The sequence below is a fragment of the Bos javanicus genome, chromosome 4 (genome assembly GCF_032452875.1).
Source record: "Bos javanicus breed banteng chromosome 4, ARS-OSU_banteng_1.0, whole genome shotgun sequence".
In the NCBI taxonomy this organism is placed as follows: Eukaryota; Metazoa; Chordata; class Mammalia; order Artiodactyla; family Bovidae; genus Bos; species Bos javanicus.
The window spans coordinates 100,394,304-100,410,943 of record NC_083871.1 but is presented as its reverse complement, the minus strand read 5'-3'; the positions used below and the strand labels follow the sequence as shown (position 1 = coordinate 100,410,943).

General features: G+C 40.0%; 1 protein-coding gene across 1 annotated transcript in view; it reads left to right on the top strand.

Moving 5' to 3' along the window:
• The first annotated feature begins 3,516 nt into the window (after positions 1–3,516).
• The window catches only part of MTPN (myotrophin), a 77,654-nt gene continuing 64,530 nt past the window's right edge, over positions 3,517–16,640 (top strand). The window contains exon 1 of the mRNA XM_061414823.1: positions 3,517–3,883. Coding sequence (XP_061270807.1) covers positions 3,812–3,883 — 72 coding nt within the window. The 5' untranslated portion in view covers positions 3,517–3,811. The remainder of the gene's footprint in view (positions 3,884–16,640) is intronic.

Below are 16,640 nucleotides of genomic sequence, written 5' to 3'. Positions count from 1 at the left end.
TGTAACTCAGAGATCACAGAGGTGGGAGTTAGAAAAGACATGGGAACCTCAGGAGTTACCCAACAAACTCATCCTTGAGATTTGTTTCCAGAAATGTATCATCGTTAGGTATGTGAAATTGTATTTCTAATTGTCAGAAAGGAAAATTTACAGAAAAACAATCAAGGTAGCTATTAAATATTTGGAGATTTTTTTCTATTTTTCTTTTGGTTTGAATCCTATCTCTATTTGCTACTGCTAAATCATAGGGCTTCCAGGGGGGTGTTAGTGGTAAAAAACCCACCTGCCAACTCAGGAGAGGTGGGTTCTATCCCTTGTTTGGGAAGATCCCTTGGAGGAGGGTATGGCAACCCACTCCAGTATTCATACCTGGAGAATCCCAGGACAGAGGAGCCTGGCAGGCCACAGGCCATGGGGTTGCAAAGAGCTGGACACAACTGAAGCGATTTCATAGATAGCATATTCAAAAGCAGAGACATTACTTTGTCAACAAAGGTCTGTCTAGTCAAGGCTATGGTTTTTCCTGTGGTCATGTATGGATGTGAGAGTTGGACTGTGAAGAAGGCTGAGCGTTGAAGAATTGATGCTTTTGAACTGTGGTGCTGGAGAAGACTCTTGAGAGTCCCTTGGACTGCAAGGAGATCCAACCAGTCCATTCTGAAGATCAGCCCTGGGATTTCTTTGGAAGAAATGATGCTAAAGCTGAAACTCCAGTACTTTGGCCATCTCATGCGAAGAGTTGACTCATTGGAAAAGACTCTGATGCTGGGAGGGATTGTGGGCAGGAGCAGAAGGGGACGACAGAGGATGAGATGGCTGGATGGCATCACTGACTCGATGGACGTGAGTCTTGGTGAACTCCTGGAGTTGGTGATGGACAGGGAGGCCTGGCGTGCTGTGATTCATGGGGTCGCAAAGAGTCAGACACGAGTGAGCGACTGAACTGAACTGAACTGAAGCGATTTAGCCACACATGCACAAATCATAGGTAATATATATGCATGTATTGAACACTGTTCTCATACACACTTAACATACATGGAAAACTGTACCGAGATGGGTTAAAAAACTTGCCTGAGGTGACACAAAATTAATATAGTTTGGGTCCTTTATTAAAACTAAGTATTCTGGTTCCAGTCTGTTTTCTGATCCCCTATTCTCTACAGCAAGCCTAGAAAAGTAGCTTGGTTTATCATTTATCAGTTTCATTTCAGTTCAGTTGCTCAGTCATGTCCGACTCTTTGCAACCCCATGAACCGCAGTACACCAGGCCTCGCTGTCCATCTCCAACTCCTGGAGTTCACCCAAACTCATATCCATTGAGTCAGTGATGCCATCCAACCATCTCATCCTCTGTTGTCCCCTTCTCCTCCTGCCTGCAATCTTTCCCAGCATCAGGGTCTTTTCCAATGAGTCAGCTCTTCGCATCAGGTGGCCAAAGTATTGGAGTTTCACCTTCAACATCAGTCCTACCAATGAACACCCAGGACTGATCTCCTTTAGGATGGACTGGTTGGATCTCCTTGCAGTCCAAGGGACTCGCAAGAGTCTTCTCCAACACCACAGTTCAAAACCATCAATTCTTTGGTGCTCAGCTTTCTATATAACACAACTCTCACATCCATACATGACCACTGGAAAAACCATAGCCTTGATTAGACGGACCTTTGTTGACAAAGTAATGTCTCTGCTTTTCAATATGCTGTCTAGGTTGGTCATAACTTTCCTTCCAAGGAGTAACCGTCTTTTAATTTCATGGCTGCAATCACCATCTGCAGTGATTTTGGAGCCCAGAAAAATAAAGACAGCCACTGTTTCCACTGTTTCCCCATCTATTTCCCATGAAGTGATGGGACTGGATGCCATGATCTTAGTTTTCTGAATATTGAGCTTTAAGCCAACTTTTTTACTCTCAAGAGGCTCTTTAGTTCTTCTTCACTTTCTGCCATAAGGGTGGTGTCATCTGCATATCTGAGGTTATTGATATTTCTCCCGGCAACCTTGATTCCAGCTTGTGCTTCATCCAGCCCAGCGTTTCTCATGATGTACTCTGTATATAAGTTAAATAAGCAGGGTGACAATGGGTCATAAATAATAGACTATATATATATATACATATAATTGTTCCAATAAGAGTTTTTATTGTCTCTGTGTTGATATGTGCACACCTGGATCATTAGGGTTTAAGCACAATTCACCTAGTGGCTGTGCCCCAGGTTATTACAGTCAGTCTCTAGGAAAAGTGGAACTGGTTGTGCTAGAATGGTCCTGAAGCCTCAAAGCGAAAGAACAAAAATTCTTAAAACAAAATTTTTTAAAAATACACATTGCACCGGTCAGTTAAGTTTGCTCTGCTCTATGGCATCAAACTAAAGTCTTAAGTCTCTGGACAGCATTTGCCAGTCGGAGAGATGAGTCAGTTTTCCCTCCACAGAACATTTTGTGTAGTATTGACACACACACACAGCATTCACATCGTTGTCTTACGTATGGAAGAGTTGCTTGAGGGCAGGAATTGTTTTATGCCACCCCCTTTTTTTTTTTTAATCTCCTTGGAGGAAAAGTTATGACCAACCTAGACAGCATATTATTAAAAAGCAGAGACATTAATTTGCCACCAAAGTCCATCTAGTCAATGCTATGGTTTTTCCAGTGGTCATGTATGAATGTGAGAGTTGGACTATAAAGAAAGCTGAGTGCATAAGAATCGATGCTTTTGAACTGCGGTGTTGGAGAAGACTCTTGAGAGTCCCTTGGACTGCAAGGAGATCCAACCAGTCCATCCTAAAGGAAATCAGTCCTCAATATTCATTGGAAGGACTAATGCTGAAGCTTAAACTCCAATACTTTGGCCACCTGATGCGAAGAACTGACTCATTTTAAAAAAACACTGATGCTGGAAAAGATTGAAGGCAGGAGGAGAAGGGGACGACAGAGGATGAGATGGCTGGATGGCATCACCGACTCAAAGGACATTTTGAGTTTGAAAAATCTCCGGGAGTTGGTGATGGACAGGGAGGCCTGGCGTGCTGCAGTCCATGGAGTCGCAAAGAGTCCGACGCGACTGAGCAACTGAACTGAAGCTTTTTTTTTAAAGTATATTCTCTGTGCCCAGCAGAGCCTGACATGTAGTAGGAGCCCAAGGATGCTCGATAGTGGAGGAAGGAAAGGAAAGATCAAGGAAGGGAAGGAAGGAGGGAAGGAGGGAAAAGAAAAGGGAAGGAATTCAATTTCTATTGAACACTTAGAAAGTGAGCAGGGTGCGCTCCGACATTATGAGTTGTTTCTTTAAGTTTTTCCCATTCATGCTGCGCAGTTCCTCCACTGGCGCTATGGCCCTTCTCGACCTCCAGACCCAGTCGTCTGGTCTCCTAGACACGCCCACTACTCCCCGACTCGCGTTCGCCCGGCGGCTCAGTCACTGCGTCTGCGCACGCGGAGCGCTCCGCCGCGCGCCTTCGGGGCGGGGTCCCGAGCAGGGCGTTCCGCCGCGGGGAAGAGGAAGAGGAAGTTGGGGGACGGTCCTAGCCGGGAGTGAACCGGAAGTGCAAGCGCTGCTGCTTCTCCTCGGCCAGGCGGAACCTGCTCTGCTGGGCCCGGTGGCCGCAAAAAAAAAAAAACAACACTTTTCTTTCTCCCGCCCTAACGGTCGCCGCGGCCAACTGCCTCGCCCGCCTGGCCGCCTACCCCGCCTTCTCTTCTGTGCGGCTACCGCGCGGCCCTGTGTCCCTCTCGCCCGGCGGTATCCGCTTGCCGCTGCCACCGCCTCCTCGTCTTGCTGTCCGGCCAGCTGGCCCGCCCCGCTGCAGTGATGTGCGACAAGGAATTCATGTGGGCCCTGAAAAACGGAGACCTAGATGAGGTGAAAGACTATGTGGCCAAGGTACGTGGGGGAATGAGTGGAGTCGGCGAGAGCACGGAGGTGGGATGGAGAGGACGCTGAGGAAGCGGGGGCGACCTCCTGGGTGGAGGTGGCGCGGAGAGAGTGGGAGGCTGGGAGCGTCTAAAGCCGAAAACTGGGTCCACAGAAAACGGTCGCGTTCTGGGTCAGATAGCTGCCGTGGTGACACAGGGTCTTGCCTTCCTGGCTTCTCGGGGGAGGGGAGAGTGGGTGACCAGCTCTTCTAGAGTCGCTTATGAGCACTGAGGACTTGAGTTTGGCCCTGTTCGACGCCAGCATTACTTCCAATCTTTCTTTGGATGAGGTAATTCTCCATCTTGGACCTGCCCACTACTGAACGAAGTAACAAGTGATTAGAATAAGAGTAACATTTTCTATTTAACTTTGGGCATGTTATGAATTTTTAAAGTATTTCTTGACCGTGGAAAAAAAAAAGAGTACCGAAAATAGCAGTAGTTAAAATTCTGAAACTTGGTGTCACTTCACTGTGAACTCTTAACTTTGGGTGTGGCCTCTTTCCTCTCCCCCGCTGCAAAGAATAACTTAATTTGCTTCCAGTGGTCAAGTTGTCAGTTAGCATCTGGGAGTGTTTAAGATACTTGAGTTTTCAAACCAGCGGGTTAACTTCAGTGATTCCATCTTTCTCCTAGATTCCATCAGAAGTGCTTACATGTGTAATAAAAAGTAATGTCGTTTAGTCACAGTACATTTAGGGGGAAAATCATGATGAAGAAAGCTAATCTCAAACCTAAACCCAAGTGTGAATCCACGTTGTGATGGAGTGGTAAACTTAAAATTCCAATGGCCTGCCTTTGGACCCTGAAATGACTCCTTGTGTAATTATGAGAGAACTTACATGATTCTAATATGGTGATGATCTAAAAAATCTTCCAAAACAAAATAGGACTTTATTACATAAATATGGAGCACATGTTGTTTCTAAAATGTATAACTTTGTGACATGATCATGGAGGGCATCTTGCTCAACGTCTAAAAGCTTGAGAATCTGATCCAGCTTCTAGTTCTTCAAAGGCTGTGACCACTGGTATATGATGCTGTGTTTCTGCTTCACAGTGGAGTGTTAGAAGCAAGTAAGCAAAAGCAGAGTTTCTTAAAACTTACAGGATTGTGCAGGGCACGCTACTGTTAGTTTTTACTCTATTTAATACCATTACAATCTAGACATTCCGCATGCAGATTATCTTCTTAGTCCTTTGAGATGGATTTTTAGGATACTGTTAACTGCCTTCAGCTAGTGGGAGTCTGAAACCAGTCTTTTTTGGATCTTTCAATGTAAGGTTACAAGGAAAGAAGTTACTGGGAACTTTTCATGGTATGATTCCAGTGGTGAGACACTGCATGCAGTACTCTGGAAGTGAGTGGGCTTTTGTTTTTCTGCTAATGGTGGCACCTAGTTTATTTTATGTTCTTGAGATTTGAAAAGTTAAGGACTGAGCTTGCAGCTACAAAAATAACATGCTTTACATAGTGTCTTCCTGTTACATTATCCTTGTGCATCTTGTGAAGTAAATCTTTCTATTGGTCCCATTTTACAGATAAGATTACTGAGATACAGGGTGCATATGGGGGGGAAAAAAAATCTAGTTACAGAGATAACAAAAGGAAGGCAGAACTAAACTGCTGACTCCCAGACTTAGACTCCTTCACTGCTCCACAGTCTCACAATCTAAACTGTAATTGTGAAAGTTTATGATACCAAGATCTCTAGCAGGACATTTCCAAGGTCCACGTCCAGGCAGATTATGCACAGTTTTCAGTCTCACAAAAACATTTGTGTAAAAATAAGTGCTAGTAACAATGGATTGATTTGTTTTCGGTTTTTAAGTTAGGTCATTCTATTCTGTTTAATTTTGATTTTTCCCTAATACTACCATACTGCCTACACTCATTAACAAAAAAGATGTGCATAAGAGGGAAATAGACATCAAAAGAAAGTATTAAGAACTGATTTATGCAAAAAAAGTAATTCTTTGAACAGATCATGGAGCTTTTTCTTTTCTTAGTTTTTATCGAGTAAAAACTAAGAGACTGTTGAGTCTCTTAAAATACCTTTTGCTTTGTTAATGAAAAATGATAAAAAACAAAACAGCCAAAAACTAGCCCTCCATTTTTCACTGACTGAGCTCTCCTATTGTGCCTTTTTATATTTCAAGTCCTCCTAACATGGTTTCTTCTGCCCAGCCTCCATCTTCCCTGCTTATTCATAGATTCACCTTTTTCATCTGGTGGGCAGTCATTATTATTTTCTAAGTTTTTGTTGTGTACAAAGAAAGTACATAAAGAAACATGTCTTGTTATGTAGTTTTCCTTCTAAGGGGTGAGAATCTTTAAAATAGTCTCCTGAGTACAGCTGTGAAGATCTCTCACATTGTTAACATATAAGAATGGACCTGTAGGTGAAGCAGTTTAGTATTTTTCCTTAAAATTAATGTTTTAAAAAGCAATAATTGTACTTTTCTACTGACTTCTGTACAGAAGTCTGGAGTATGGATAGGCATAAATTGTTGGCTTGGGGGGAATTCTTGAATTCTGAAAAATAAATTCAAAGTTCCAAAACCATTGAAAATTATATGTTCCTAAATGAAAAAAGCAACATATAAAGAAAAACAGATTATTCCATGTTACATGCTTATCTGATTCATCATTAAAACAGTATCTGAAGCAGTTTGGTTTCTTGACTATAAGAAACTAAATATAAAGACTATATTAATTCTTCCATTTTTATTGGGCACCGTTCAGGCCCCCAACACTTTGCTAATCTTGGCATGATAGTGATGCTCAGAAAACTTAAACATTAATGTTCAGCTGACCTCTGGAAAAAGCATTCATACTGATAAGGTAGCATGTAGATTAAAAGTAACATCTCACATATGACAGTTTGTTCAATTGGAAAACAAGCGAAAGACACAAAGTAGGATATTCATCAGCAATGGTGGTAGTAGTCACCGTCTTCAGTCTGTGTGATTCATCTGAATGCCTTATTTTTGCCTTCCATTTCTGCCTTTATGTTAATTTCTCCCATTGGAGTTAATTCGGCTTTCATTTGAGCTCCAGACATAGTAAATAACTGCATTCAGATAAATCCTGAATGTTTCTATTTTTCTTGTTCACCTTCTAATGACTTCATGACCCACCCATTTGCCCAAACTAGAAATTGGGGAATTTCCCCAACTTTTTGAGTGGTATCAAGACTACCTTATTTCTTAGTTCCTTTCTCTTAACATCACTACTTTAAATTAATTGCTGCTTAACCACCTGGACTATATTTTCCTTGACTGTAGTTTCTCTCTCGTCCCTGGTCAGCTGGAACATCTCAGCTGGAGGAATCTCTGTGTAATAGGAATCTGAGCGTCTTTTTCAGCCAACCTCCTTCATTACCCTTATACTTTTGTGATTCCCCATTATTTATTTTTAAAAGGGCCAACTCCTCCTTGGTTTGGCATCCCAGATCATGAAGATCTGGCCTATGCTGGCCTTTTTAAACTCTCTTCTCTACATGTGCTCTGTTCCAGACCTCACCAAGCTCTTTCTTACTTGTGTATTTTCTTCACCTGTGATCTTTCATCCTTCTCGACCAAGTCAGCTCACCGCAGTCCCTAAGTCCTACCTGGTGAGCTGTTTATCCTCTTAGCTTAACTATCACCTCCTCCAGAAAGACATTTTGACTTCACATGGGGTGCTGCTGCTTCTACTGTTTCACTTACCAAATTGCTATGATTTTGTTTGTGTGTCTGCCTTTAATTAAAGGCTGTGAGCCTCTGGAGGATAGATACATATATCCTTTTTCATCTTTGTATCTCCAGTATGGTGCCAAGGAATCTCACACATTAAAAGCATATGTTCCAAATAAATCCTTTATATTCTTAAGTTCACTGTAGTTTTAACATCCTGCATTAGTTATGTAATAATAATTATCATTGACAGGATGACTTATTTTGGCAGGTACTGGAAAGTACTCTGTAAGAGTTTTACCTCAATTTTTATTTGCCTTTTACCAAAGCATTTCAGTATAGGTAATTGCATTCCCATTTTAAAGATGAGGAAATTGAAGCTAAAGAGAAGTTAAGTAATTTAACAAGATCACAAAATAAGTAGCATACCTGGGATTTAAACACAGAGCTGTCTCTACAGCCCATATATTTTTCACCGGATCGGTCTGCCATGAAATGGTTATCTGGCTTCTTAGCTCACAGTAACTTACTTAGTGTGAGCACCTTAAGAAGATGAGAAACGGGCTTGCAAGAAGCAAGCACTGCTGCTGCTGCTAAGTCGCTTCAGTAGTGTCCGACTCTGTGCAACCCCATAGACGGCAGCCCACCAGGCTCCGCCGTCCCTGGGATTCTCCAGGCAAGAACACTGGAGTGGGAAGAGGCAAGCACAAGTTACTTGATTGTGAATAAGGCGATGGCACCCCACTCCAGTACTCTTGCCTGGAAAATCCCATGGACGGAGGAGCCTGGTAGGCTGCAGTCCATGGGGTCGCTAGAGTCGGACATGACTGAGCGACTTCACTTTCACTTTTCACTTTCATGCATTGGAGGAGGAAACGGCAACCCACTCCAGTGTTCTTGCCTGGAGATCCCAGGGATGGCGGAGCCTGGTGGGCTGCTGTCTATGGGGTCGCACAGAGTCGGACATGACTGAAACGACTTAGCAGCAGCAGCAAGGATATAGTAAAATGGCTATAGTTTTTTTAAATTTTAACTGTTTACTTTTAAAATTGTTACATTTGGAAATAATTAGCATGGAGACTTCTCTGTAAACTTTAAGTCTTGTCAGGTGCTATCTTTCTCAAAGTGTTCCTAAAGAAACTGATTGATGGCTTGTGGAAACGTGTGTGCGTGCACGTGCGCATGTTCAGTTGTGTCCGACTTTGCGACCCCATGGACTGTAGCCCGCCAGGCTCCTCTATCCATGGAATTTTCCAGGCAAGAATACTGGAGTAGGTTGCCATTTCCTGCTCCAGGGGATTTTCCTGACCAGGGATCTAACCTGCGTCTCTTGGATTTCCCGCATTGGCAGGCGGATTCTTTACTGCTGTGTCACCTGTGAAGCCCTCATAGTCATACATAATCTTATCATTTGTATTAATAATTATCCTATAGAAAAGTTAAGTTGTGTCTGTTTGCTTTAAGAAGAAACAAAAGTTAACTGAGGCATTGCGATTTCTATTCAGAATGGTTTAAACAAATGGCACTTTTTTCAAAAAGTATGTTCTTAAAACTTTATTTGAATACTGTGAAGCCACGTAGAAGTGTAACTGCTTTTATTTATCACATCAACCCATGAACATAGTTAATTTGTTAACCTAATATTAGAGATTTTAGAGATGAAGAAACAAAGCCAAAGGTTAAACAACTTGCCCAAAGTCCTAGAGTTCTTAAGTAACAAAGCTGAGATTTTAAGTCAGTCTCTCTGACGTCAGAGCTCTTATTACTTAAGCATAACATTGACTTTAATTTTTCAATACTGGTAGATACCTCAGGGATGCTATATTATTGAGTATAAGTATTAAAAACAATCACAGCAAGATGGTAATTATCCATTGAGACTACTTAGAGGTGAGCTTTGTGTTTAGTTTTGAGACTCCAGCTCTCAGGTGAACGCTTGTGAGTTGTATGGATAAGTAGTTACCTTAGAATCTCCAGCAGGTCTGATATATGTACTTTTGTTTACGTGTGCTTCTGTTTCACTTGCTGTGAAACACTAGACATCAGGTCTCTGTCTAACTTCTCTTTCTCTGTGGTTTTCTTTCCCACTCCAGCCCCTTTCTAGTTACACCTGCCTTTGACATTCTGATAGGTTGAAAAGCAACAATTGTTCATCTTGTGAAAGAAAAGGATCTCTTGAACCTGAGGAAAAGTATCAGCTCTAATCTTAAGAAATTGCATGACTTATTGGGATCACTTTTCACTTTCCTAATAAAATAGGCAATTGAAAAGAGGTCCTGATTCAAACTATCTTGCATATATCAGTTTTACATAATTTCCTCTTTTTTGTTTCTTTTTTACATTACCAGTTTCTTTCTTATAAAAATTTGTCACTGTGTTTAGGCCCTTTCTGCAGCAGGGCTTGTGACCCAGTCAGAAAGCCAGTAGGTCAGCTTGTGTAAAAAGGTGCCCTCAGTAGATACAGAATAGTTTAGATACTTTTCTCTGTCTCTTACTTTGAACTTAAAATGAGAAGATCTTTTTTACATTGCAGGAGGAGTGTTTACTCATATGTACATCAGCTATTTGTCGTGTTTTGCTTTGAGATTCTAAACATAAAAAACTAGGGCAAACAAGTAAAAGTGTAATAAAGCTGATTTAAATTTTAAAGTAACATACTTATTATTTAAGGGATAAAGCTGTATTGATAGAATCATCAGTTCAATTGCTCAGTCATGTCTGACTCTTTGCGACCCCATGGACTGCAGCACACCAGGCCTTCCTGTTAATAAAATTCGACAAAGTACCCCTTGCCCATTATCCCTACTAGTGTTTTTTTATTTAAAATACAGATTTTATTAGGTTTTTATAAGACAGAAAAGTATAAAAAAAGACAAAATTTGGTCTGTAATTCTGCTCTCTAGATAATTACTGTTACCTTTAACAAGTGAAATTAACTCAGGTACAGACTAGAAAGGAGAAGGCAATGGCACCCCATTCCAGTACTTTTGCCTAGAAAATCCCATGGACGGAGGAGCCTGGTAGGCTGCAGTACATGGGGTCGCTAGGAGTCGGACACAACTGAGCAACTTCCCTTTCACTTTTCACTTTCATGCATTGGAGAAGGAAATGGCAACCCACTCCAGTGTTCTTGCCTGGAGAATCCTAGGGACGGGGCAGCCTGGTGGGCTGTCGTCTATGGGGTCACATAGAGTCAGACACGACTGAAGTGACTTGGCAGCAGCACAGACTAGAAAATACAGCACCTGTGGCTCTCTGTGCCAGTACCTCTGAACAGAGTTAGCCATTCTTCACACGGTCACGTAAGTAATTCCAGAAAAACATTGGAAAACCCACTTACTCATCCATTTCCCCACTTTAAAAAATTAGGTACACTTCTGCACTTTGCTTTTTTTTAATTCCTTAATAATTTATCTTAGGTTCCACATTACATTTATTCATCCCTCCTTTTTAAATGGTGCATATTATTCCATTTTATGTATATACCATAATTTAACTAATGCTCCATAATAAACATCTTTTTTCTGGCTCACATTATTGTGATTACCTTTATATATATATATAGATATGTTTGTATGTGTATACACACCTTGACAGTTTCTGAGGCCATAGCTCTATGACCCTCCTGATGAGTTTTATCAACTTAGACACAAGTCAGCAGCACAAGACCATCCTTAATGACGTTGCGTTTTTTGCTCTCTGAATAGGTGATTTGCATTTCTTTAATGAGGAAATGAAACATCAGAACTTTTAGCATTTGTATTCATTTCCTCAGATTTCTTGTTTATACCTTTCATTTTTCTAGTAGGTAATTGGTCTGGTTTTTTAAATTGATTTGTATGAGCCCTTTATAAATTAATTTTTTATCATACATTTTGCAAGTCTTTTTCCCGGTTTGTCTCTTGGCTTTATCTTTTTTTGTTGTTTTCAGTTCAGTTCAGTTGCTCAGTCATGTCCGACTCTTTGTGACCCCATCAATCACAGCACACCAGGCCTCCCTGTCCATCACCAACTCCCAGAGTTCACTCAGACTCAGTCCATCGAGTCAGTGATGCCATCCAGCCATCTCATCCCCTTCTCCTCCTCCCCTCAATCCCTTCTAGCATCAGGGTCCTTTCCAATGAGTCAACTCTTTGCATGAAGTGGCCAAAGTACTGGAGTTTCAGCTTCAGCATCAGTCCTTCCAGTGAACACCCAGGACTGATGCTGTTGTTTTACAGCAGTCTTTACTTTTTATGTGATTGAATTTGTCACTTTTTCCCCTTTTGTGACTTGGATTTTGTGTACTATTTGAAGAGACTGTTTCTTCTCTATCAGATTATGAGTAAAGTTGGTCTTTTTTTTTTTTTTTCCAGAACTTCTGGTTTTCTTTTTTTTTTCTGTTTTAGGCATTTGATCATTTTGTTAATTATTTTATGGGAAGGTATGAAATAGTAATATAGTTAGTGTATTTTTTTAGACAGTTTCCACATTTATTGTAATTCCTCTTTGCCTGCTGATCTGAACTATTTTCTTTGTCCTAAAGAAAATTCCAATATGTTTCTTGCGCTTTTTCAATCCATACTAAGCAATTTTAATGGTAGCTTCATAATATGTTTTAGTATGGGATAGAGCCACTTTCTCTCTTATATTCCCTTTAGAATTTCTGCAATAGAGTTTCTTTAAGAATTCTTCCTTTTTTTCTGTCATTTTAAGGAAACTGAGCATTTTGGGAACCAACCTTACCTTTAACCCATATGTCTTCATAAACATTGCATTTTCTTTTTCCTGGAATGCTTGCAGCATGTGATCTGAAGACATGCTGCTTTAGATTTTAATTCTTTATGAAATATCTCAGAGTGGGAAGGTATGATACAGTATGGCAGTATTCTGTATCAAAGTATTTGGAACAGCAAAGTTCTGTTTAGGTAATCAAATCACAGCTGAATTGATAATTAAGAATTACTTTATGGTACTATATCCAGGCCACCTTGTAATGAGAAATGTGAGTGAAAGTAGTTTTTATGCAACTGACTTATTTTTTCAGTCTGCAAAACACTAATATGGGTGTAGAGGACCTGTGGTTAATGAAATCAACGAGAGAAGAAACAAAAATGTAAGCTGACCTGAGAGAATGAAGAGACAGAGTCACATTACCTTCAAGTTCCCCAGACCTGTACAATAACTACTGTATGTAAATATAACCTTGAGCTTCAGGAAAAGTTTAAAAGATTTGATCTACTTTTATCTCTTATTTAAAAGTCAGAGACAAGTGTGGTATATTTTGGAAAGATTTCTGTTTGACCATATAAAATAATGAGTATTTTGATACTTGGGTCTAAATTATTAGCCATCTGAAAAATTTAGATATCAGAAAAAGATACATAATGTTTTTCCCATAGTATAATAAATGCTGTAATAGCAAAGTCCTTGTCCTGAGGGAATTTGGAATATTGTTATTGGTTTAACATGATTGAGTGTATTGACTTTGGAATTAAATCCTCCAGTTCTGGCTAGCTTATTAACCTGATCACTTTCAATGAGTTAGTTAACTGCTTAGAGTTTGAATTTCCTGAATTGGAGAAAATGGGGATAATGATACCTACTTAATATATGTAAACTGTATACTATTTTCCCTGGAATATAGTGAGTGCCGATAAATGTTAACCATTGTTATTAATAACAACCCAACATTTGTTTAGAAGTAAAACTACTTAAAGATCATCTAGTCTACCTTCCTCATTTTGTAAATGAGGAAAAATTAGATATGAAAGGATTTGACTCAGATTGTACTGCTAATTAGGATTAGGACTTCAGTTCACTTTTTCTGACTTGAACAGGTGCCTTTTCACTGCATTGCACTGTTTTCTAATGAAGTGCTTTATATAGCTATTACCACTGTTGTACTCTTTTTTTGTTCCACTCTATTTGCTTGGTAAATTTCTGCTTATTTTTGAAGTTTTTGTTTTGCATAACATTTCCTGTGTTATTAATCTCTCTTTTAAGCCAGTGTAGTATGCTGATAATATAGAGCTTTCTTGTTGTATTGTTTTAGTGTAGAGTTGCTTAAACTTAAGACTTACAGGCTTTTGGCTTGACTAACAAGTCATTGGATTTGAGTTTGAAAAACTGTGTGTGGCTTAAGAAACTCTTTCTGTGGAATATATCTCTTAAGTTTTGAATGTTCCAAGAGTTTTGTCTTAATGAATGGTTAAAAAAGCACAGGTGCCAGGTATAGGAGTGTATCACTTGTTATTATTTAAGTATTTGACTAATGCTTTTCAAACTGAGAACACAGAGACTCCTCAAAATATTTCTGCAAGTCTCGATTTAATTTACAGTGTTTGTAGACAGGCATTTGTTTTCTTGGGGGTGGACCTCGCAGCCTTTGAGCCCCTTCCTGTTTTTGAAGAGTTCCCTGCTATATATACGGCTTCTCTAGTGGCTCAGAGGGTAAAGCAGTCTGCCTGCAATGTGAGAGACCTGGGTTCAGTCCCTGAGTTGGGAAGATCTCCTGGAGAAAGAAACGGCAACCCACTCCAGTATTCTTGCCTGGAATCCCATGGACGGAGGAGCCTGGTGTAGACCACAGTCCACGGGGTCACAGAGTCAGACACAACTGAGCGACTTCACTTTCTTTTCTGCTATTTATATATAGTATGAATCTTGGTCAAATGCAAGGCCCAGCTCCCACTGCACAAGCAGAAAAGGACAAATAAATTGCTTTCTTTTGCCCAAAGTTTAGGAAATGGGCCATAACCCAAACATGGCTAATTGGGTGCTTTTATCTGGAGCCGATACTCAGGCACAGGAAAAGATGAAGTGTCTGCAATAAAGCATCCAGTTTCCAAAAGGAGAAGTAATGTCTGTTGTGGCATCTTTTCTCTACCCAGGTGGTTCATGTCACAAATTTTGATTTTGATTTCTTGCCTTTAAGCTTCCTCACTTGATTCCTGCCCATTTACTGAGTGTGGTTCTTCAAATGTCTCAGCAATTCTGAGAGCTGCTTTTAATATGTGTATGTTTCTGTTCATCACTGTAAATTGGTTTCTGTTGCTTGCACTTAAGAACCCCATATTAATTTTTACCTGCCTGTCTGCCCTGTTGTGTTATATAGTTTTTGAAGTTAGACCTTATCTTTGTATTTCCAGTATTTATCACATTATCTCTTACCCACCTGTAGTTTAGTTAAATTTGAGTTGAAGTATCTCCAACAGTTGACCCTTCCTTCATTTTTTCCAAAGCTTTTTTTTTTTTTTTTACCATATTCCTCTTTAAAACATATGTTCGTAGTATAAATAATATTTCTTCATTTCCTCACTTAAAGCTCAGTTTCAAACTACTCTGTTCACCTTTTCCTTATTACTATAATAGTTGTGAAAAACAATAGTAATGATAGCAGGTATAAAACTAACTTCCACTTATAACCTCTTATGACCATCATTTTAGAATTTCAGTTAAGTATTTTCAAATTCTTAATTTTGTTACAGCATTATTTACAATAGACAAGATACGGAAGCAGCCTAAGCATCCATCAGTAGATGAATGAAGCATGTGCCATGTGTATATATGATGGAATATTACTCAGCCATAAAAAGAGAATGAAATAATATCATTTGCAGCAACATGGATTGACCTAGAGATTATCATATTAAGTGAAGTAAGTCAGAGAAAGACAAATACTGTATAGTTTCACTTATTTGTGGAATCTAAAAAGCAAAATAAGTGAACAAAACATAACAAAACAGATGCATAGATAAGAGAACAAATAGGTGGTGGCCAGATGGGAGGACAGTGGGAGAGTTGAGTGAAATAGGAGATGAAGAGTTATAATCTTCCAGTTACAAAATAAATGTGTCACAGGAATGAAATGTACAGTGTAGTGAATATAGTTAATATGGTAATAACTTTCTATGGTGACAGATGGTAACTATACTTACCATGGAGATCATTTTGAAATGTTTAGAAGTGTGATATCACTATGTTGTGCACCTGGAACTAATGTAGTGTTGTATGTAGGTCATTTATATTTTAGTTAAAAAATAAGATTACATATGTGATAAAAGCTTTTAGTAACAGCATTTGAAAATATTACCAAGAAAAACACTCAAATATGTAAATAAGTCTTAAATGTGTTTCCGTGTTCAGTTCAGTCGCTCAGTCGTATCCGACTCTTTGCGACCCCATGGACTTCAGCACACCAGGCCTCCCTGTCCATCACCAACTCCTGGAGTTTACTCAAACTCATGTCCATTGACTCGGTGACGCCATCCAACCATCTCATCCTCTTTCGTCTCCTTCTCTTCCCACCTTCAGTCTTTCCCAGCATCAGAGTCTTTTCAAATGAGTCAGTTCTTTGCATCAGGTGGCCAAAGCGTTGGAGTTTCAGCTTCAGCATCAGTCCTTCCCGTGACTCTTCAGGACTGATTTCCTTTATGATGCACTGATTGGATCTCCTTGCAGTCCAAGGGACTCTCAAGAGTCTTCTCCAGCACCACAGTTCAAAAGCATCAATTCTTCGGTGCTCAGCTTTCTTTATGATCCAACTCTCACACCCATACATGACTACTGGAAAAACCATACCCTTGACTACACCAACCTTTGTTGGCAAAGTAATATCTCTGGTTTTTAATATGCTGTCTAGGTTGGTCATAACTTCTTCCAAGGAACAAGTGTCTTTTAATTTCATGACTGCAGTCACCATCTGCAGTGGTTTTGGAGCCCCCCAAAATCAAGTCTGACACTGTTTCCACTGTTGCCCATCTATTTCCCATGAAGTGATGGGACCAGATGCCATGATCTTAGTTTTCTGAATGTTGAGTTTTAAGCCAACTTTTTCACTCTCCTCTTTTATTTTTATCAAGAGGCTCTTTAGTTCCTCTTCACTTTCTGCCATAAGGGTGGTGTCATCTACATATCTGAGGTTATTGATATTTCTCCCGGCAATCTTGATTCCAGCTTGTGCTTCATCTAGCCCAGCGTTTCTCATGATGTACTCTTCATATAAGTTAAATAAGCAGGGTGACATTATACAGCCTTGACATACTCCTTTCCCTATTTGGAACCAA